Source organism: Diadema antillarum, unplaced genomic scaffold (genome assembly GCF_040938485.1).
Source record: "Diadema antillarum isolate AM-2024a unplaced genomic scaffold, OU_Dant_1.0 scf00000066, whole genome shotgun sequence".
Taxonomy (NCBI): domain Eukaryota; kingdom Metazoa; phylum Echinodermata; class Echinoidea; order Diadematoida; family Diadematidae; genus Diadema; species Diadema antillarum.
This window is the reverse complement of record NW_027270955.1, coordinates 1,712,688-1,737,356: the sequence shown is the minus strand read 5'-3', so window position 1 is coordinate 1,737,356 and position 24,669 is coordinate 1,712,688. Positions and strand designations below refer to the sequence as shown.

Sequence of the window (24,669 nt, the reverse complement as noted above, 5' to 3'; positions counted from 1 at the left end):
AAGAATGGCAGTTTTTGGACTGTAAAATGTAAAATTTTCAAGCTCGCTCTCCTCGCTCGCTCGCATTTAATCTTTATGCAATTCCCCTGATGTTACTGCCAGTAATGTGTCTGCAGTTGCGCCCGGTGCGATCCCCCTTAATTTCTATAGCGAAAAAATATAGCTACAACCGGCAGTTTTTCTACTGTAAAATGTCAAAATTTTCAAGCTCGCTCTCTTCGCTCGCTCGCATTGAATCGCCATGCAATTCACCTGATGTTGCTGCCAGTAATTGCCAGCAGTTGCGCCCGGTGGCATGCGCTCCATCCCCCCCCCCCCCCTCTTAATTTCCATGGCTAAATAGCCATATGGCTAATAGCGGCAGTTTTTGGACTGTAAAATGTAAAATTTTCAAGCTCGCTCGCATTTAATCGTTATGCAATTCACCTGATGTTGCTGCCAGTAATTGCCAGCAGTTGCGCCCGGTGCGCCCCCCTCCCTTAATCTCCAAAGCGAAAAAATATGGCTAAGAACGGCAGTTTTTGGACTGTAAAATGTAAAATTTTCAAGCTCGCTCTCTTCGCTCGCTCGCATTTAATCGTTATGCAATTTACCTGATGTTGCTGCCAGTAATTGCCAGCAGTTCCGCCCGGTGCGCCCCCTCCCTTTATATCCAAAGCGAAAAAATATAGCAACAAACGGCAGGGTTTTTGTTTACTGTAAAATGTCAAAATATTCAAGCTCGCTCGCTCCGCTCGCTCGCATTTAATTGTTATGCCTTTCTCCTGATGTTGCTGCCAGTAATTGCCGGGAGCTGCGCCCTGTGCGCCCTCCCCCCTTTATTTCCAAGCGAAAAAATATAGCTCCAAATGGTAGTTTTTTACTGTAAAAGATGAAATCCTAGCTATGCCGGTGCCCTTTCCCCGCTTGGTTTCCCTCAACAATAGTAAAAGTCTAGGGATTGAGAGCTTCCTATATTCCAAATGTCTGTCCAAAAAAAAAAAAAAAAAAAAAAAAAAATCTCGTTACATAAGGGTCAAAACGCACCCCCCTTGAAAAAAAGCTGGTGACGCCCCTGCACGTGTGCCCCATATTGTAGTGAATCTTGGAATTATCAGAGAACCGGAGTTGGATGAGCGTAGAGATCTAGCAGGGATGTAATTATGGAGTAAGTCAATGTTATACTGAGGAGCAGCGCCCTGAATGCAATGAAAAGTCAGAAGTAAAATCTTAAAAATAATGCGATCTTTGACTGGTAACCAATGAAGTGATCTCAAAATAGGGGTGATGTGAGTGTACTTCTTGGATAGTGTAATGATGCGTGCTGCCGCATTTTGAAGCCTCTGTAACATGGAGAGCTGAGTTTGTGGTAAGTTAAATAAGACGGAGTTTCCAAAATCGAGCCTAGAGGATATCAAAGCATGGACTAATTTTTCAGTAGAAGATCGGTTCAAATATTTTCTAATGAAGCCGATATTGCGAAGTTGGTATCTTACAGATGTGTGTGGTGTGTTGGGGGGGGGGGGGGGGGGGGAGAGAAACTTTTTGAATTTGATACGCTTCTTTTCAAGGGCGAGTTTCCACAAACTATATGTGCCATGCAGTGATCACTCAATGACTGCGTGATGATGTGTGAAAAAGCGTACAATTTTGACATTTTTATACATACTTATATATAATACAAAAACGCGAAACCCATATTTCGTGATAATAATGATGTCTTATCCGAACACAAGTCTAGTTTGCAGAGAGAGAAGTTGAGGTACATAATAAAAAAAAATGAAAATAATGAAAAATTAATTTTGTTTTCTTTCAATGATGGAGCTGTAAGTTTGGGATATCTAAATGAAACTCAACTCAAGTTATTGTTTACAGCAATCAAAATAAAGCAAAGCCGTCAGACAGAGAGAGCAACATATTTCTTCGTAAAAGCAGACAGTAATGTTACAGATATGAGATTCTAGATTTCACATGTTCCACCCTACAAGTTGTATCCATACCTGTAAATTATGGTATTGTAATAAGAGCATACCCACCCTCACAACTGTCTCACAAATCAAGTCAACATCACATGTCCTTTTCGAAGTCGTGATTGGTAACTTGCAGATCTAAAAAAGTGTATTGTATATAATGTGAAAACCAATAGGAATTCATGAGACAGTGACGTAATCAGAAATGTAATATGCACATTTGATTGAAAACGATACTACAGTATCTCGCAAATAAAAATGATTAAGCTTTGAATAATGGATCGTTTTTTAATATTTACCGACATAAGTTTCACTTTAACAGTTGAAACTTCTATTTTTCTGTCATTATACACTGGCGTTTCTGTGTGATATTTCAACCAGCAATATAAGTATGTATGGGCATTCTGCGTTTGTATTTATTCCTTTTGTTTTCCCCTAATTCTGTCCCTCTCTGTTTCTCATTATCTTTTAAAGGTGTGAAGTTCAAATACGTTTTCACGCATAAAACCGAAATGGAAAGTGACGGGCGGGATCCAAGGGAATTGTTCCGAAGTATTCCCGAGGAGGACATGATCTTAATGGAAAATTACACACACAATAGCCATGAAGAAGATGTGGAGAGGAGCACCGAGCTGCTGAAGTTCATCTGGAGCTGTCTCGAGACGGCGGAACGCAATATTGAATCAATAAAAAAAAAGGAAAATTAAAGATAGGACGAACAACTCATTTTTGACGTGCTGTCTGCACCGGCAGGAATCCACTGACACTCCTCTCCGTCAGGACCTACGAGTGCAGATGGAGTGAAAGCCAATATTATAGACTTCGAGTGAAGCTTTCAAAATAAACGATGTGTTTATAATCTACCCTAATTAAAGATAGGACGAACAACTCATTTTTGACGTGCTTTCCAACAGACAGTACTCTCCGTCAGGGTTAGTGATTCCTCCAGTGGTGTGAAAGAAGATAATAATCATAAAGACTCCAGAGTGGATCTCGCCAGAAGAATTATCTTTCGTAATATATGCTAATTCACCTATTTCATCGGCAAAAAAAAAAAGAATCCATGACGATTTCAAATATGATCAACTCTGAAGCAAATACACAGAGGAATATGACTCCCATCATCACTGCTACTAACATTAGTAATGATAGCATAAATGAATAAAGTATTAGTTACACTTTTACTGATGAAACTCGCTGCAATAATGCCATGTAATTCACTTAAATTTGCATATTCTTACGTTTTAAACTCATCAGCGTTTATTCACTGGTGCTGAAGAGGAGTCATAGACAGACATTCCTGTCCATGTGACGAAACCAGCGTATTTAAAATGGATGCTGTTTCCTTACTCGTTTATATAAAATATATTGGGTGAGTTGGTAGGTGATGAAGTAAAATCGTCAATTTGCGTTATTGGTGGTTGTGATACCAATGTGCTGTGACTCAAGTGCAGTTCCACGTGCTTGTTCTGTGTCCTCTTTGGTTTAACCCTGAAAAGACTGGGCTATTTTGGAGGCCCTAAGCAGGGGCGGATCCAGGGAGGACCGCAACCGGCGCACGCCCCCCCCCCCTTTATTTTTTGTTGAAACAAAAGAAATAAAAAGAAAAAATGGGGGAGGGGTGCGTGCGCCCCCCCCCCCTTTAATTTTGTAAACGCGCCCCCTCTTTACGGAATTCCTGGATCCGCCCCTGCTAAGATCTCGGCCATGGACTTGCCAAATTCAACATGCACCTAGTTTATGACGTACCCTACAAGAATGCATAGCTGATTTTACAAAAAAAAAAAAAAAAAAAAAAAACTTACCATCATTTTCTCTCCGAGGCTAATTAATTATGCAAATATGCTAATTTTTGTGGGATTCTTTTTATTTTTTGTTTATTTTGTGCCAATATGGTTGCTAGTGATTCCTTATGTGAAATATGTGAAAGGAAGTTGCTTGATATGTATTTGTAAGAAAAATGATTGTCTAAGACCTAACGTTAGGTAATTAATTAAACAGTTAAACTCGTTATGCATATGAAATTCCGGTATCTCGGTATTTCTTCTGTTAACTATTGTTTTTATTTCCTATGTTTTCTATTGTTTTCTACTGTTTACATTCAGAACAGATTTTAAAAGCTGAAAAACAAACTGTGCAAGAAAAACAGAAATAACACATCAGAATCTCGTAAAACCTAGTTCATTATACACTTAAACACATACAAATATCCCATTTTTTACTGACATGTGACAGTAAAATGTTACGTAACACCGTAACCGCTGCAGGTTATTATACGCAAATTAGGTATCAAAAGGTGCGTACGACTCTAAAAGAAAAGTCATGAAGTTATGAGATCTTATAAATTCTGGAAGTTATCTCAAAATGTCCGGAGAGGGCCATGATGCCCCCAGTCTTTTACGGGTAAATCTCTCTAAATCTATTTATTTCAGTTCTCTTTAGCATGGGGTTATGTTTCCCTGCGGAAGAGCAGACTGATATTCCTTTCACCACACACCTGTACGTGGCTTAGCACCAATTACAAGTCATGTGAAAATAATGACATTTGAATGACTGTATATCATACCGATGATATCATACCGATTATATTTTTGATTAATCACACACATACCGTCTAACTTACTATAGGTAGATGTCATGCCACTGTATAACTGTAGTCTTTTTGTCAAATCTGCATATACCATTGCTCAATGAAGTTCTGTCAACTGATTTGTCTGTTTGTAGAAGGTATGACGTTGTGATTTTATGAGAATAAAACTTCACTTTTGTAAACATAGATATTTATACCTATCATTGTAGACAAGAATGAACTGACGAAGAAATCCTTCCACGACACGAGTCTACATCTAAATGTTCCTTTCCTTAAATCATAATGTATAAATTTTACGGTGCATATCAAGGTCAGCATGGATGACACTTTCCAAGAGAGAACGAATTACTATACCTTATATTGTTTGCCAACGATATACGTATTTTCAAGGAAAAATGTTTTGAAAAATTCGCCGCGGGATGACATAATACCCTTTGCAATGTCGTTTCTCAATATGGATGACGAACACGATGAAGACTGCTTTTTCCAAAACAAACAACCTTTGTACTAGCATACCTATGCAAAAGGGATGTTGACGTGTGTTATACCTGCCGACAAGCTAAGCTAAACGCCTGTTATTTTAGCTGGCTTCGGCCAAAAACGAAACACAGTAAATACATGCTCATTTTGGTACTGATAGGTTCAACACATGGAATCAGGTTGTTACGTCCCCTGTCACCACGAAGGTCGAGACCAGATGCTCCTCCTTCTGAAAAGCGTGTATTCATGTATGCATCCCTGTCAGCTAAGACGTTCTGGTCAACATGAAAATAAAAGTGATATTGACAGCTTGCCTCGATCTCACCAGGTAACTACTTTGATTCCAGCCATTTCTTGCCAAAATAAGTGTCCGTGGTAAGGCACCAGAATCCTTCCACAGCTTAAGTACTCACAAACATTTACCTTTCAAACCCTTGCGCCAATTTTCTTTTCCTTTTTGTTGTTGTTGAAACTATCAATAGTGAACTTCGTTTGGTTAAAGCATATTTCTGTACGTGTTTTTCACAGTGTGGGAACAAATGTGCTGTAACAATGAAGCTGACGAAAGTGTGAAATGTAAAATTCCTCTTGTTTTATCAGTGACATTCTATGATTTGCGACTGATGAGAAACGAATGAAAAAAAAACCCACATTGATACGACATCTGTCATCCTTTTGCGATTATTTCTTTGGTATTTTCCTGGGGGTTTCAACGCAAGGGAACAAACACAGACAAAACAAGTAGAAACTAACATTTTTACAGCATTGGTATAATAACAGGTCACTTTATTTAGTACATATTTAATTATACAACATCATCGATGCATAGTCAATACAAAAATTTCAGATTACAAAGTAGTTAATAAAATAAGCTTCCACAGAACGAATACATTCAACAATGTGAAAATGCGATTTTTTTTTTTTTTTTACATTTGTCGAGATATAACAATAATATTATTAGAGTCGTAAATTGCACTCGTAAAGGGACGCATGTGAAACGGAGCTCAGCAGTTCGTGTTTTGCGTTCCTACCTCTGTGAATCCTCTATAAAGTGGTAGGTCTATTTCTAATTTTCTAAGAGGCCCACGCACGGAAGTAAACCTACTTTGACTACGCAACAAAGGCAGCATGTCATTTCATTTTCTTTTTTACGACGTAAAAGAAAATTTTGTTCTTTCGTATCAACGGGACGGACGAAATTCCCCAAGGATGATTTTGTGTAATGAGCGATGAACAGTTAAACATGCACAGATGAAATTACTAGTATGCATTTGACTGCGTTGCTGGTGCTGAGACCACTAACCGTCATTCCTTTTGAAACTTGAAATATTGATAATAATAACAATAATAATGATAGTAATGGTAGAAATAGTAGTAATGATAATAATAATAATGATGATGATAATAATAATAATGATTATAATTAATATTATCATTACTAATTTTATTACTATTATTATTATTAGTAGTAGTAGTAGTAGTAGTAGTAGAAGTATAGTAGTAGTATTATTATCATTATTATTATTTTTCCCATCATCATCATCATCATCACTATTACTATTGTCGTAGTAGTAGTAAATAACGAGCACGATTTTCCTTAATTAGAGGCCTACACTAACACTGACATGATAGGTTTACTGTCGGTATATTAACAGAGACGAATAACTTGTTCTTTCTGCTAACGTGAAATGATATATCATTACAATGTAAATGGAACATCTTTGTACAACTGGCAGTGCATTGTTCATCGCGGCTATCCCTTAACATAACTATCCACAACCAAATAGTCTGGGCATAAACGTACTAGCGAAAGACCAAGATGTCAGCAAACGCACGAGCTCCTTCTAACCGCTAATATTTGCTTGTATATGTAATTATCTCAATTCTTTTTTTTCTTTTTTTTTCTTCAGCAATGCTGGATTAAAGAGGATATTGCCTCCACCATCATTGGGAAAAAACGCTCATAAAATAATTTATTCTCATTGTTTTTTTTTCTAATCATCATCTTTTAAATAACAAGTAAGCATCTAAAAGTCAGCTTGATCGTGAAAGTTTGTTCACGACAACAGATGTGTTGTTAACTCATTAAAAACTGAAATAAATAAAGAAAAGGGTGGGGGAATGTTTCCACTGGGACCAATGAAATGACTTCGGCGTATCACGTGATCTATGTCGTCACATGTATGGCTAGTTTCATAAAGATTCCTGCAATTTTTGAAAGTTGCAAGGAATTTAGTCACTACGAAAACAGTTTCAAAATGATACCGTCCAGTTTTTTTTAATTAAAATCACTGCTTCAGGAATATACTTATGCATAATCATTGCGGCTCACAATGAGTAAAAACTGTAGTTCCGTTTGTTCAAGAAGAAAGACCCTGACATGTTTATTGCCGAGTTACCATTGTGGTATGTGACAGAAATGCGCATTCTTTTTACATCCCAGTGAGCCATGTACTCTAGGTAATAAATACAGTATACAGTGTACTCTCGTTATAACGAAGGCGGTTACAGTGGAATTCTCGATTACAGCGAAGTAAAAATTCAGGCCCTTAATGATCACCTATATATCTCTGTATACCTAATTTACTGCTCGGTTAAAAAAACAATATTTTAATATATTGAAAGAAAAATGCCGCTCTCGATGACTTCGTTATAACAGGGCCCCGTTTTATCAAAAGATAATATCGATTTTAAATTTCCTTAACAGACAGGCTGACATAGACTTATACAGTTGTAGTTGAAATCAACTTCATAATCAATTTCTTCATAAAACAGGGCCCTGGAGTCCCTCGTACCGCAATACAAGCAGAGATGAAGATTTCTACAGCATACAGCGGTACAAGCGACCTGATTGAAATTACCCTTACTCTCAAACCTTCATGGAAATGAGCTTTCATCAGTCTACTCTTATAAACTCCATGAAAATAGTCTGCGCACATTGTTTGGAGTATATTTGAGGTAGATAGTGAGAAAGAGAGAGAGAGAGAGAGAGGGATAGAAAGATCGTATAAACCATGGCTATACCTTAATACCCTGAGGAAGTTACATTACGCGAAACCGCCAACAAAGCTTTGAAGTGAATGTTGATTGCTGACATCATTATTCCGTATTATTCTGTAAAAAAAAAAAATCTGACAACAAGAACAACTTCAAATGTCGTTAAAATAATCATCAAGGTGATTGAATTTGTCATAAAGACATAGCCAAAAAATAAATAAATAAAAAGAAAGAAAACGACATATCGAGGAATATTTTACTCCTCGTACTCGATCGTTTAAAGGACAAGTTCACCTTCATAAACATAAGGATTGAGAGAATGCAACAATATTAGTAGAACACATCAGTGAAAGTTTGAGGAAAATTGGACATTCGATGCAAAAGTTATGAATTTTTAAAATTTTTGTGTTGGAACCGCTGGATGAGGAGACTACTACAGCTTGTGAGTCGTATGCGTACAACAGTATAAAGAAAATGTAAAGAAAATTCAACATATTTTCACTTTTTTCGCATAATAAAAGAGCACTTGACTTGCCTCTTTCTAAAGGCAGGGGGAATGATATTACCCATAACATTTGTCGATAACGAGTCGGGGGAATGTGTACTTTTTTCAAAAGATGAAATTTTGTGAAATTCTCTTTATATTTTCCTTATATTGTTGTACGCATGTGACATCTAAGTTATTCACACATTGCAGTAGTCTTCTCATCCAGCGGTTACTGCACAAAAACTTCAAAAATGCATAACTTTTGAACGGATTGTCCGATTTTCCTCAAACTTTCAATGATGTGTTCTACTAATATTGCTACATTCTCTCAATCCTTATGTTTATGAAGGTGAACTTGTCCTTTAACTTACAAATACAATCTTAAATACTGATCTGTCGCATAGCTTCAATCGAAAATAAGTGAGAACTCACGAAAGAGAGACAATTTATTTCTTTGGAACATACTTTACATAGGCTTCACACTGTCCCGATGTTGAGCAACGATGTACACTACTACATGTATAGGTAAATGGGAATGCTCAAATTCCGGCCCTGATCGTAAATACATCGGGATATTCATCAAGGCATCTCAAAACCCTCCTATAACGGCGCGTAGAGTTTCTCCGTCCTCGAGCAAAAGATCGTACTTTGGCCTTTGACTGGCTTGTAACCAAGTTCGGAGATAACTTCACGCAAAAAATGTAAATTCCATGTTTGTATGGCCATCAATTTCGGGCCAGTGTGACGTCATCCTTACCGGAGTCTCACTATCCAAAGTCAGCTGACGAAGTTTGACTTTTGGCAATTATAAAGTGATAAAAGTGACTAAGTACTTTTTTGTCGTCCTCATCTTATTCACCTCATTACAAAAAGCTTCAGCACCTTGAACGTCATCGCCCTCCGAATGAAGCCTTCATTTTGTCATACGTATGAGCGCCCGTTGGTCTTCGTCATACTTCCATCACGATTAGAACACACAGTCAATCAACAGTACTGACTCTTTCCCCTAACTTGATAATTTTTAATCATGTTGACCATCATAATCACCAACATTTCGACCTCATCACTATTGCTTCTCAGTGAACTTGTTACTTAATATTCAGGGCCGGCGCAACCACTTCTTCTTCTTTTTTTTTGCACAATACATAGGTTCTTACCACGACATATCCCCTCACACTTGGGTTTTTGCAGAAAAAAAAACAATATAGGGTTAGATTTTTTGTCGTCAGCAGCCGATGCTGTTAGAGGAGAGGCATCAAAAAAACAGTGAAGCTTGTCAGCCGAGTTTTGTAGGGAAAATGGCACCTAAAAGTACGAGACCTTTTCTTCTCAATCGATTAATCCCCGAAGTGGCGTCAGAAAATGTCAAGCCCTTTTTAAAATTGCTTGTCAGCCGATTCTACGACACAATTACCCGTCATCCAAAATGTCCCCCCGCCATCCTCACACTGAATTGACGTCCCTGTTTCCCATAAGCTGTGCCCCTTCACTTCTAAAAAAGTACACGGCAGCACCGGCCCTGATCTTCATCAGAGGTTCTCCCTGTTCTAGTTTTTCATCACAATGCTTCTCAATCGCTTCTTCACCATCTTTACGGTAATCCTCATCGTACCATAACCCTCTCTGTAGTAATGTTTCTCGGTGGACAAAAATCACCATCGCGACAAGTGTGTATGGACGCGTCACCGGTTCTCCAACTCCACCTACGTTTTGCTCTGTTCCTCAACGACAGAGTCCATGCATAAGCAAGCACACACGAAGATTTATAGACGGAATGGTTTCACCTCACTCGCGGCTATGCTGGTAGCCACGCCCCTTAAACATTCTCAGCATCTCAAACACTGACATCAGGATTTACAGCAGCTGACAGTGGCAAAAAAAAAGTTGAAGAGCGGGGGCGTTTAATACCCCATTAGCTCGTCGCTATCCTCCCCGGCATTTCCCCGTGTGTAGTCGTAAGAGTCCCAGCTCGTGGTACTGTAGGAGGTTGGAGAATTCGCTGTTCATTCCGTGTTTCTTTTCTAGCAGAACGTCGTCGAAATAATGGTAAGGTACCCGCTCGAACCCCGTGTCCAGCCGCAGAGGGAAGGGCCAGAAACCGTAGACGTGTGTCTCCTCGCACAACTGCATCGCTACGTGTACCATGTAGAACCCTGTAAAGAAGAATCCGACAAAATTACCTTGTGTGAGCTTGGGGGGAGGGGGGGGGGGGGGGTCAAGGACAATGGACGTTACCCAAGCTTAGACGAGAAGAATCAAAAGGACGGATCCTGTGGAAAGTCATAGATGTTGTGAATTTTCCCCCTCTGTTTCCACTCCCCTCCCCCTCCATTTTGTTGTTATTGTTGTTGTTGAAAGAGAGAGCACAAAGTGTGTATGGTGGGGGTTTAGAACGCCATAATCTTCTTATCTTTATTCTGCTTTGGATTTATCTTCTACCTCTTTCTTCTCTGATTTCAATACATTTATTAAAACCAACTTGCAAAATGGCGAACGATTACACTTTTAAATAACATCTATTAGTAGCCATTATCTAATTTTCTAATTCTCGACTCCGATGTCCACTTTGCTTGCATCAAATTGTGAACAAACTTATAAAAAGTTAGACAAAATGAAAAAAAAAAAATAGGTACCGGTGGACGGCTGACTCGTGAAGTTTCTCCTCTTCCAGAAATTCCAGAATTTGACAAACTCATTGGAGTGCGCCACCACGAGGCGGGGATCGGCTTGGTCCGTGTTCGCCTCGTCCTGCACGGTGGACAGACACACGTTGTACAGGGAAGCCGCCCCGATACATGTCATCCAAACGTAGCCGTGGTACTCTGTGATATTCTCCCGAAACGCAGCGTAGTCTTCTTGTCTGGTAAGGCCGTTGAATCTTTAGAAAAGTGGGGTGGGGGGGGGGGGGGGGGGGGGGGCAGACCAAAAATAGAAAGAACAGACGTTTTTACCTTTGCCAAATAATGCTTTCGTTACAAACTGCATAACGATGCACTTCCTTTGCCATTTTCTGACGATTATTTCAACCTGCGCAACACAACAAAACAGTAATGGTCTGTGGAACGAGGTAGAGTTGGTCACAGAATGATTCACGATGAAAATTGCGTTAGCTATGTTTTAACATTGTCACAGGTGATTGCTTCGACGTAATGAAAAAAAAACCAACAACAACCAAATAAAAACACCACCACCCAAAAATCAATTCTCCGATCGCTATTGAAAATGAGCGCTACTGAAACAAATGCCGGTATGTCTGGACAATACAACACCGCTGATACATTACCCCTCTTGTAAGCGGGTGTGAAAAGAAATATGATTGGGCAGAGAAAAATTTCAATTTCATAAGAGAGTGCTGAACTATTTTTCTGTTCATAAAAGCACTTACTCAGTTGTTACACTAAATACATGTAGATAATGACGATCAACTTGCATATTGGAGTGCCTACACAGTGCGGCTACAACGAAATTTCGCTGTATAACGAAGGGAAACTGTCGATTCTGAGGACTTGAGTTATAACGGCAGTCATCTGCACTTCATGAATTCTCGAGTGTAACACACACACACACACACACAAAAAACTTCTTACGAAGACATGAAGACACGCCGTATACAAGGCTTAAAAAATTGGGGCTGAATAAGTATATGTCATTGACTAAAAAAAGAAGTACAGTTCGGATTCTGTTTTCGTCTTGGCGTTATTTCCACTATATTTGTAAGAGCTTAAACATGTTAAATGGTGCGTTTAGGCAACAAGAAGCACTTTCACCACCGCTTACTTCTTGTGAAATATGCTTGGATTAAATGTTGTAATATTGCTCTTCTTTCCGGCATCCTCAGCAAATTTCCTAATAGGTGCAGCATTACATCTGGAAAGAAAAACATGATATGGAGAGTGAAAATCACATAATATTGTAACATCATGCATTCATAATTATATAACTTTTAAAGGGGATGGCCAGTGCCGTATACTGTATTAAGAGAGTCTGGCCAACTCGGTTTTTGGCTTACGTGTTTTGAAGCCTGTGATTGGTCAAAAGCTGGTCACGTGATCTATAGGCGCCATGTCGTTATGAAGTGCGCTCATACGCAATGCCCATTGTTAACTGCCCCTTATTTGGCTTGGTTATTTTGTTACGTCTGAGCGTACACGCTAATCCTGTGACGCGTAGTACGCGCGGTAACGACATGGCGTCCAAATTAGCAGTTGGCCAGACTCTCCTAATATACGGCACTGGGGATGGCTAGTAACTGATCAGTGGGAATCAGTGGGAATGCTGGGGGATGATTGTTCCAATCCTTGTGGGATTCATTTAAGAGTACATTATATATCTACTGTTGTGTGAAAATTATTTCCTTCAGAACGGTGTCATATTCAAGTAATGCGCAGTTAAATGCCCCGTCACTGTACAGGCACGCTAACCTGGAAACATTAAACTGCACAGTACTTGAATATGAGACCATTCTGCTGCGAATAATTTTCACACAACAATAGATATACTATGTACTCTTAAATGAATCCCACAAGGATTGTTACAATCATCCCCCAGCATTCCCACTGATCAGTAACTAGCCATTCCCTTTAAGTACTTTATATAAGTACTTTTTAAAATCAATGTTTTATACTCAAATGCAGAAATGAGTAAAGTAAACACACACACACAATACACTGCAAAGACATGCAATTGAAACAGCGACGTCCATATTTTTCACGAATACAATGTAGCTCCACTTTTGATTGGTAGCGTAATGATTCACTAGCGGTAGTAGTTATGATTTTAATGTAGGGAAAATGAAATATAATAAAATAAAACATTCACTATTAGACATAAATTTGTCTATATCTATGTATTCATCATGCGTTTTATGTACAAATGTGAGCAATTTCATTGCTGCGAGTCACAATTTCAATAAACTATCAAACCAAACATACATTAATATGTGATAAAGAATAAGCAGATGATCAAAAAAAGTACATTTATATTCACTTATAAATAGAGAAAGAAAATCACGCAAACGAATTGTTGTGGATTGTTTTCTACACCCGCCAGCGTTTGTTCGCGGGCATGTGAGGAGAGCCCAATTTGTGTCCTTTTATTTGGAGGAAGAGAGAGAGAGAGAGAGAGAGAGAGAGAGAGAGAGGACGTCAGACAATAACTGGTGTGAATCGTAACTAACAAAAGTTTGGATCAAAATGAGTCACATCAAAGGCGTCTTTAGTGTGCTGCGTGCACAGAAAAGGGGGAGGGGTTATCTGTCAGACAAAGGCCTAACATAGCTCACCACATTCTATCTTATCTTCGACCCGAAGTTAAAACTGTAACGTATTGAGAAAAAAAAAACCACCACACATACAACACCCGGTAACAAACAAAGTTTCGCTTGAACAAATCTTTTGAACATATTCCCACCGAAACGATGGATGTTTTGCTCCCAACTTGATTTGAATGCACGACCGTATTTTAATTCAGTATAATAAATGAAGCCGCAACGGCCTCCCCGAACTCTCTCAGAGTGCTATAGTTCTCACACACGTCTGCTTTTCCTACATTGAAGGGAAACACCAAGTCGAATGCAATCAGGATAAAAAAGTATCGAACAAACGAACGTTGAAAATGTACTTAAAAATAAAAAAAGTGTAAAGAATCATGACGTGTTGATAAAATAACACCATTGCTCTCTTTATCACATCCATGCCATGCAAATTCCTTTCGGTGACGATGCTATCCTTTCACAACTTTTCTAATTAATGTATACTCACTACAGAATGACTGTTTCTTTCACAAATAAATATTGTCATATCAGAGTGCATCAATACCTGAAAACCATATCACTGGAATCGATTTCGCTTCCACACCCGCTGTTTAGGAGGCTTCCGCTGTTTCCCACCACTGCGCACTTCTTATAGAGTTTCTCTCGGAACGGACTCACCTGTGTACGAGACAAAACAAAAAGTGTGACAGACAAAATTTAATACATTGTATGGGAATACTAATCAGATAAATATATATATATAGGGTATATTAATCAGAAATGATAGTGTTTTCTTCTACCACACGGTTGATTTCGTGGTATTCGTTTGTTTCTTTGTTTGTTTGTTTGTTTGTTTTTGTACTTATTCACCATAATATAGGAATAGCTGGTATGAGAGAGAAGTGCATGGTTTCGGGGGTTAGAACATTTTTCCAAGAGGCTCACATGATCCTAGTTCTTTGAATCGTAAATTATCATCAGTATTATGTGACCGCAAACATGGCAAAGGGTTTGAGTGTTCGTAAACAGCCAACCACAAAAGATCAATGTCCGAAGGCGGAACAAACAATGATTAAATGCCTTGCTATAGAGGCACTACAACACCTGCAACCATGCAGAGACTTCAACCACAGTCTTGCCACTGATCCTAGTCTGATAAGCTTTTATCCATTGGGCCATAAATGTCAAGTTTTACTGCCTTTCTTTCCGGTCTTTCCTATGTACCCAATTCTCTTCTGTATTGTCGTGTGTACATAAAACATTACAGCTCAACCGAGCTATCGGTACTGACGTCATCCACCTCAAGCTGTTACGTCTTTTGTCGATAGCGGGCGTTAATACAAATTGTAATCTGGGAAAGTGAATGTTGTTGTTCTGGTTTTAATGGCGTGTATCACTCAGAATTGAGTATTTACGCCATTTACGAAATAGTACGAACACATGGTCTCGAAGCCAGACTAGGTTGTATGGTTTTACACTAATACAGTAGGATGTAAAGACTAGAGTATGTTACTATATTTGACGTTACGAACAAATGCCGAAATAGCATGACAACTGTGTATTTAATTTTTCTCACGTACATTTTCATATTTGTATTCATTAAATCAACAAACGAGCTTACGCCAGTAGGCATAATATCCTATCATGTTGAGCTCAAGTTTTAGTCACCCAAGACATTTGTGTGTACTGTATATTACAATGCCCTCAAGAAGGAACACGAGGGCCGATATTACCTCTGGAATGTATCTATGTAGCTCTTTGGTTACGTTGTAGTAGTATAGCCGCTGAATTTCTTTGCCAACACTCATCACCCTGGAGCTGGCGTAGAACGGGTACTGAGAACCGAGGGGCGAGTTTTCGCGGGTCATTATCAAGGTATGTCTAGAGTCCACGCCATCTTCTGCCAACTCTCTCCTGTCAGGTGATCGATATACAATGACATGATTAAAATGGTGATGATGGTGGTGATGATGATGATGATGATGGAGATGATGATGCTGAGAATTACACATTTTACTGTAATTACAATAAATGAAACAGGAGGTGATAATGTCATTGGCAAATCCTCTCTTTTTTAGGACGAAAAATAAGGTTTTAACAGGTGAAAGAACACGCACACTCTCTAGCAACTGGAATTAGAACTTGCGCCAGAGCTTAGGTTTGATTGGGAAAATAGACCTTAATGATAACTAAAGCAACAAACAAAATCACGGAAAAATAACAAAAAGGTATACAGACTTCTTTGTGGGGTTTAAATTGTAGGTACGCAGGGAACAACAAAGACGATAACATAGCGCAGGCCCTAGGCGGACGCCAACGTCACCACGTCTTGGGCGTTCACCAGATGTACATGGTCAACGTATCAATTCAGACGGACATTCTGTTATGTAGAGATTGTATTTAACCGACCTGAGGAGTTCTAGATTTGTCCTGTTGACGTGCCAGTCGTGCTGTAGCAGTTTATTGTACAGAAAGAGTCTCTCTGAGTTGGGGTCATCGAACTTCCAAAGCTCCTCTGTTAAGTACCGTCTGCAGGAAGAGGCATGCAGGAGCATAATCATAAAGTACACAAAAACGCAAGGACAAAGAAATTAATACAGATGTGGTAATAGACCATATTAATCATTAATTCAATTCGGTAGAACATTATCTGAAATGTCACATAATGCGTATGCCAGTTGGGGAAATCCCGAGAATTAACAGCATTATGTTTCCTGGTACAGTGCACTTTAGCTCAGCAAAACCCGCCTCGCTCTTAACGAACCTTAGACTCATTTTCAAAATAATGTCCTGGGAGTCAAAATTTGTGATTTGGTTTACGTGCCGATTAAAACCATTAAGTGCAACCACCGAGTTCAACTGAAGTGTGATACCACTTGACAGTGGGGTAAAATGGAGACAGAAATGATAACTGTTGCAGTTCCACTGAAAATCGGCCGTAAATTTAGTGACGGCATCGATTGAAGCATAGCAAATGCTTTCATGACATAGCCATAGAGAGGCCATAACTCTCAAAGCACATCCATGCAAAACAGAACATTACTTGGAGAAGTTTGTAAACATTAAAATAATTTTGCGAAATGTATTTCCTACTGACATGAGATGCTGGAATAACTTTAAGAATTTCCAAAGACCGATCAGTGACGTACATTTTTTTAATTCATGTTTGTTTTCATACACCGTATAGGCCCTATACATCCTAATAAAAGGTGGGACACACCTTTTATTAGGATCGCTTTGCTTTACTTTCTTTTTGAATGTCTTAGCCATCATTCCAACACTGATTTTCATCTAAGAAACTTCGAATTCCTCTTAGAATGGTACTAGTATGCCCTGTTTTATTTCATAACTGGCTTCTTGGTATCTCATAAACAAGTAAAAAGCTCAATCCTCATTTCCATCAATACTATGCCATCCCTCTAAGGAGACACTTCTTCCTTTTGGTTTGCAAGATTAACACTTTATACATAGATGTCACTTTAAACATGTGATGAAGTGGTGTAGCACTTTAACCATGAAGAGAAGATAAGCATGCTTATCAGGTCAAGAGTATTATACAGTTGCGATTTAAGACGAGCAATACCAACACTATGCATTTTGCATATTAATTTGGAACAGAACATTTCGAATGTTCTCCCCCCCCCCCTCATGCCTGTCATTTAAATTATCTGTGCGATCAACCGTGTTTACCATACTTTATCTGCTAGAAATGTATGAAGTGATAAATGATCGCTTTAGTTTGCATCAAACGACTACACTTGTGACTCTCTGTAATACGTGAATCTGAGGATATGGCCATTGGAACTCACCCTTGGTTCGTAACGTTTGTTAGGTGCACCGTCCTCGCTCGATAGCTCCCCTTAAGAATGTCGCTGTACCATATTTCATCGTAGGCGGCGCGCTGATTTTTGACTGGCTTTCCCTTGTCGTCGACGATCATGGTCTTCACACCGAGCACCTCTTCGTTGATCACCTTCCCGTGTCGGATGGTCTTCCGAACCAGGCGTACACGCTTCTGCTTCAGCACCGTCGAGGATTGCGCCTTGCGGGCGGGGGCCGCTTTCTTCTGCGGCTCGACTGCCGCCACCTTCTGCGGCTCGACTGCCGCCACTTGGCGTTTAGGGTTCGAGACGTCAGCGTCACCGCCGTGTACCATATTATCTACATTTGCTCTTGGTGCTTCATCACCTCTTACATAAGGCTCGTCCCTCCCGTCTGCGATGGTTTCCCGCCCTGCAGGGAACTCGCTCTCTGCATTGTCTCCCGGCCATGGGTCACGGGCGCCGCGAAGCATGTCTTCGTCGTCTGGAACGTGGTGTCCCGCTGCGAACGGGTCTACGGCATCCTGTTCGTGATCGAATAGCTCGTCTTGCTTCAAGCCGCGGGAGAGTTCTTGGGCATGTTCGTGCCGTTGGCCCTGTAACGTTCCTCCGACTTCTCTATCGGGTCTTAATAACCTTGAGAAATGAAACAAGGTTTGACAGAATATTATCATGATTTTTTTTTCATTTCTGGCTCACCGTTATAGAAGAATAGATATCCCACATCCCACATTTCTGCCAACGTAAACAGATAAAATAATAAGTACATGGAATTGAACGTATTGCATAGACTTGTTGACGTAAAAATGTCTTTCCTATAAGCAATATAAACAAATAATCATTTAAAACATCCAACTTCTTGACTGTTTGTCTAGAGATGAACCAAGTTTTGAAATCACTAAAAAAAAAAAAAAAAAACAATACAAAACAAAAACTAATACGTAGCTCTATCAAGATGAAATTGAACTGACGTTTACATTGTAGCTCCCAATGACATTCGGAGGATAAAAGTTTCAGGTTTGTTATTGAAAGAAAAATAAAATCATGTAAAAGCATTGGATCGACTTCACAATCTCAGGCAAGATAACCACGTAGAAAATGCATATTGTTTAATTATGTTTCAAATTTGAAATCTCTAATCTATATAATTGCCCCAAATGCTGAGTCTCCGATATTGTTATCATGTACATTTAATAAAGCTATGAAAAAATTAAGGTATATGACATGATAATGGTTGATAAAATCACCGAATGATTCATAACGTGGGAACTTGTCTCTGACAGAGTATACCAAAATTGATTTTCCCAAGTAGCTTGAGTACTTGCCGGCACAGTTTCTAATGCAATGCAACATGTACATACGCTAAATAATGCATTCGTTCCCCTAGCAACTTCCTTTCATTCACTATAACCAATAGATGTACTATTTCATACATCTATTCATCCATCCATTTATTCACTCAGGCTCTGTATGGTGCACAACCAGGAACACACTACAGTGTATGTCCTTGAATGGCCTCTATTCTCATAATGCATATACGGTTGATAACTTCTACAGAGTAGAATGCTACGCAATAAAAGAGTCAATATAAAGCTTCGATGATTGCGGAAAATCGTATAAAGGACTGTATGGCCTCTTTATTGAAGACCATTGTTATAGAGGGCCATGGTAGCATGATGAATATGTGAGGAATAAACAGTCCTCTATATACAACTTGTGCAGCCCCAATAGATTGTGGAGTAGATTACCATTAGACATTCGGAAATGTCAGACTTTAGACAGTTTTAAATCAAGTGAAAACTTTTTGTTTTAGCATTGGCCTATTTCTTTTTTCTTTTTTTTTACTTCCCAGGCAGCATTGTGCAACATAGGAATTTAAGAGTTCTTGAAGCGCAGTAGAATATATAGACATAGTTTCTGCGCTTTATACATTATTTATTATTATTATCATTATTAACTTTGTATATGGTGTGGTTGATTTGAATGACCATTGCAACGCCTGTCACGAGAAACTGTATACGCAGTCGTGTTTTTGGCACCCTGACTACCCTGCGGGCACATTGGCGTGCGAGTCGGGGCCCCTTGAAGGAGTTTTACCGTATAGGCCTACTGACATCAAAAGAATAAAGGCGTGACCCAATGGGGAAAAATACATTATGACAAAGGTCATGAGCATTTGTTCAGAAACGAAAGCAAGAATGCATCGGGAATCGTTATCGTAACTTACACACAAATATTTACCAAATGCAGTGTTTAATCCAAACAATATCGCCCTGTTTATTGCTGAAACTTAGCAGCAATGAACTATAGGGGGGGGGTACTGGATAACGTATAGGTCAAATAACATGGATTTAATATTTTGTGCACAAATTAGTGTGACAGTGGCGAGTTGATGACGTCTTCACCTCGGCTAATTTGCACAATCAGTGTGTTTGTGTCAAACATCACGACGTAGCGACAGGGGGAGAACACTGAAGTTCCATAACTCAGAAATGGGAAAGACCCACGAGTGGAAACTCTGCATGCATGGTGACAATTCCTGCCGTGAGCCGTGCAAGTGTGCACGTTCGATAAGCCTGGTTGCGTCCACCTGATTCCAGAACAGGATATTTGCCTTCTTTACACAGAAAATGCTACCTCGTTGATTTTCAGCAGTTGCTAGACGATGGGCTAAATCGGTTCAGTAAGGGAGGTGGGATAGAAACGCCCCCTCTTCCGGTTCCCTGAGTGTACAAACTTTGTGAACTCTGTACATGCTGTACATATTTTATTGCATATTTTGCAGGAAATCACCTTCTCCCGACACACATAAAGTTTTTATATGGCTGGATTTGAAGCCAGCAACGATTTATGACATGTACTCTGGATCCCATCTATGTAGCATGAACACGTGGATGCACACATTTTATAATGTATCAGAAAGGATATAATCATGTTCTATCCACTTCAAATCTCATGCAGTACATACCCTGGTCTTAAGACTGACCCTATTGAATTGGCTCTCTCGCTTCGTACTCCCGCTCTTATTTCGAGTCCATCCCGTCGCCCTTTTGTCCTCTCCAACATATCTCTTGCAGCGTCATCCAGCGCCCCGATGTCTCCACGAGAGGACGATGTTCGCGACGTCGCTAGGGTAATGAGGAGAGATGCCACGCCTAGCAACGCAAAGCACTTCAGTATCACTGGCCTCCGTAGCTTGAGTAGACGCTTCATGTCGACTACAATGGAAGAGTGACCAAAAAGGAAAGAGCGTTAAAGAGAGCAACCCAATAGCCTTGAATACGTGTTAATGCACCATCACATGAAGGTCTATTGCCACTTGGTCTAATATCAGATGGTCTACTTCCCAGTTCGTTTAACATCACTATGGCTAAACTCATTTGGTCTACTATCAATTTCGTCTAATGCCCGTTTGGTCTAATCGTCACTTGGTCAATGTTCAGTTTGACCAATTATCATTTCGCCTAGTGACCAGATGGTCTAATTGCAATTTTGACTCCGTGGATTTTTTTTCCATTTTGTCTTATAAACTGTGGGTATTAGACAAAATGGGAACAGCCCATCTGGAAGTAGATCGCTGGCAAATGGGACTACAGTGGCATATGGACTAAATGGTCAGACGAACTGGTTGTATACGAAACGGGATTAGACCATGTAGGTTGAGACTAAGTTAATGGCTATTAGACGAAGTGGGAGTATGGGAGTCCCCATGATGACCTCTGATGCGACATTTTACATATAACACATGGTGCGCTCTTTACCGGTATTTTATTTCCTGGCAAAGTTCATGACAGAAAGCGTTTCGAGGGAGGCGTTGTCTTATCCCACGTGTGCTTCCGATTGTTACAGCGTAATCTCGAGCGGATACTTCCTTTAACAGCGCTATCAAAACTCTATCTTTTTCCACTCTGGAATTAAAGGAAACCAAAACCCAAAGAGCAATGAGGATTGAGTGAAAGCAGCAACATTAGTACAGCATATCAGTAAAAGTTTGAGAAAAATCGGACAATCGATGCAAAAGTTATCATTTTTTAAAGTTTTGGTGTTGTAATGACTGGATAGAGAGCCTACTAGAGTTCATGACGTCATATGTAGGCAACAATAATAAAGAAAATATAAAGGGGATTCCACAAAAATTCATTGTGTATGAAAATTACACATTCCATCAACTTGATACTAAAATACAGTATGTTAAGGGAAGTAATTATCCCCCGGCTTTCTGAAAGCGGTTAGTCAAGGGCTCTTTCATTACGCTAAAAAAGTGAAAGCATGTTGAATTTTATTGTACTTTTTTATATTGTTGTCCACACATGATGTCATAAACTCAAGTAGTCTCATTATCCAGTGGTTCCAACACCAAAACTTTTAAAATGCATAACTTTTGCATCGATTGTCCGAATTTCCTCAAACTTGCACTGATGTGCTCTACTAATGTTGCTGCTTTCACTCAATCCACGTTTCTCTTTTGGTTTTTGGTTTCCGTTAAAAGCCTTCAAAAAAAAATACACTGTTTATATAATAGAAATGCAACCACAGCTGTCTTGATTCTGTGCATTTTCTGTGACAATCAGTACTCAAAGCACACAATGGGTTAAGATAATAATGGACTTGGCCAATTGGCTGCAATGCAAGTCGCTTGGAGCAGAAACTGGTATTACGGATGGGAAGGATATTTTGTTCTCTGGAGTTTTATAAAGGAGGTAAGTTTCCTGGCTCAAAACAGTATACCGCATGGGAAGATAATTTACATTTTTCCTGTCACGTCTTGTTTCCAGCTATCAAACTCTCATGCTCATGATCAAAGTTTAAAGACATTATTCACCATTTGCAGATGAAACAAAAACCCAGCTTTAAATAATGTTTAAAATGGTTCTGAAATGTGAGTTAGGATTTTGAAAAGTGAAAATATTAATCAGTTTAATCAGTTCTAAGTATTGATAATAAATGAAATCTGAACAATAGTTATAATAAGATTGTTTCTAGAAAAAAAAACACACACACCATAAACATTTACATGTACATATGTATGGCCTATCGAGAAATATGGTGAAATCTCCTCATATTTTGTAGACTTTACTGTAAAATGTTCATATGGTAGGATGTTTTGTGATACAACTGACCTACACATATGCATCGAAATAATGTAATAACTCGAACATTTTCAAATCAGTACTCCCAATGGTAAACAGAAACTTTGATGAGGAAGTTTGGGTTTTCAGTACATAGTGCAGTTCCGTGCATTATCTAAATTAGCTGAGTTCCTCCTCACTCAATCCTCGATACACTATTTACCCAGGGAGGTGCTAGAGAAGGAGAGATAATTTATACAGCTCTCCTTTGAAGTCATGCGCGGTACCGCCGAGAAGTTATGCGTTGAACTACAGGTGTTGCTCATGTGCTTTGACAATAGAGAACATCAGTAATCGGGACTAATGCTCTCACATCTAGAAACACTTGCCCCTACTGCAATTCGCTCTCTCTTTCAATGTGATGGCAACAATGAATTTGTGTACCTTGAATTGGAGCAGCGAATCAAAATGCAGTGTAAAACTGGCAATTTTAACAGCAAATAGTTTAAAAGCACGCAGGAACACGCTTTAGCGGAGTACATGTACTTCATTTGAAAGATCAAAACATCCCAGATTAAAAGATAGAAAACTAACATAAGGAAATGTGCGCATCATAGAAAAATATTAGGTTTTTAAGAGGGCCTAATTTTCATTTCATTTCGATTTGCGCATTACGAAGAAACTAGAAATAGATGTTTATAATATTGAACTCTTTCCTAAACTATTCTAAACCAATTCGAGTATTTCATTTAAAATTTTACGGTGAAATAAAGCTTGTAATTCAACGAAAGGTGAAATGCGTTCTTCGTCTCCGAACTTCATCTTGCAACTAGAGCGGTGCCGAGCATGACTTCAAAGCATAGTGGAATGCTAGACATCCCGTCGTAACGCCTTGAACCCAAACATGTGTTTACATGAATTACGAAGAGTCGCCACTCCATCTCTGTAACACCTCCCTGACTTACCTCAGCAAAACAGACACAAACAAAGCAAATTAGCGAACAAATAAGCAAACAACGTGACTTTTACAATCTGAAACACACAAACACACATGCACACACATTCAATAGAATACATTCAGTGAAGAGGTGGCTCTACTATTCAAGTGTGGCAGTCAGTTATTTTCGCAGACGTCACCTGCATGCAGCGACTCGTCGTTATCCTCGGGATTGTCAATTGTCAAGACGGATTTTTTTTCTTTTTTTAAGTCGATATAATGTATAAAATGTTATTGCCTTTTTTTCCCGCAGTTTTGAAGTATTCCCCTCCCTAGCCTCCACGATGCTTGTCTGTACACTGATGATTTAGTCGAGTTCTTTCACATACATTCTCCTAATATGACGCCATAATAACTTTGTGGTTGATTCAACTCAGTCGATGGCCTAACAAAGAACAGAGGGATTGTCAACATTCTGGGCTCACCTAAATATTATCATGGTACAATGCACTGCAATATATATCGCATTATACAAATTTGAGTCATGTTTATAAGCAAATTGTTATTTCAACATAGCTCAAGTTTCATAACGTGAAGTCACAGTGGGGAGGCTTAATGTACAAAGGAATAGAAAACCAATCGACCAATCAACCTTGAGAAAGAAGAAGAAGCGGGATCACGTATGTACGAAATCCTATGTAAAGTGTTTCCATTCAAAGTTACACTGTATATCTGAAGCAGCCTGCACCACTGAACAAGTCAGTCCAAGGAGGTTCTAGAGAATGGAGTCACAACCGTCTTATTTCCTTTGAAACCATGTTCGAAGCCGCCGCTCAAAAACATTTGAAGCATGTGCCAAACAGGATCTGCCGCGCAGATTATAAGACAATTGACTCGTGTCTCATTGCATAATCACCAGCCACTTTCAAAGCAAGATATGTCTTTGTGATGGTAATTTCTTTTCGCTATCCCTTCTTATAAAAGGTAGGTGGTACAGACACGAGGATGCGGAAATAGAAATTGAGCAAAATTGCTGATATAAAGATGAAAAGTACTCGAGTGGGCATACATGGGCACTATCAATAAAG

The 24,669-nt window shown here is 39.2% G+C and overlaps 1 protein-coding gene across 1 annotated transcript; it reads right to left on the bottom strand.

The window, feature by feature from the left end:
• Positions 1–10,426: 10,426 nt before the first annotated feature.
• Positions 10,427–20,788, bottom strand: LOC139716502 (uncharacterized). Its single transcript, XM_071628043.1, has 8 exons — positions 20,544–20,788; positions 17,564–18,211; positions 16,164–16,283; positions 15,488–15,668; positions 14,320–14,432; positions 12,281–12,370; positions 11,137–11,381; positions 10,427–10,656 (listed from the first exon to the last, which is right to left on the bottom strand). Exons 1-8 carry the CDS (start codon positions 20,786–20,788, stop codon positions 10,427–10,429), a joined length of 1,872 nt encoding a protein of 623 aa, XP_071484144.1.
• Between the last annotated feature and the right edge of the window lie 3,881 nt (positions 20,789–24,669).

Excerpts from the sequence above, each read along its gene's own strand:
- LOC139716502 (XM_071628043.1), bottom strand. The coding sequence starts at position 20,788 with ATGAAGCGTCTACTCAAGCTACGGAGGCCAGTGATACTGAAGTGCTTT. Across the intron at positions 16,284-17,563 it reads ACAAACGTTACGAACCAAGG|ACGGTACTTAACAGAGGAGC; the intron begins GTGAGTTCCAAT and ends CTCTTCCTGCAG. Across the intron at positions 15,669-16,163 it reads ACAAATCTAGAACTCCTCAG|GAGAGAGTTGGCAGAAGATG; the intron begins GTCGGTTAAATA and ends ATCACCTGACAG.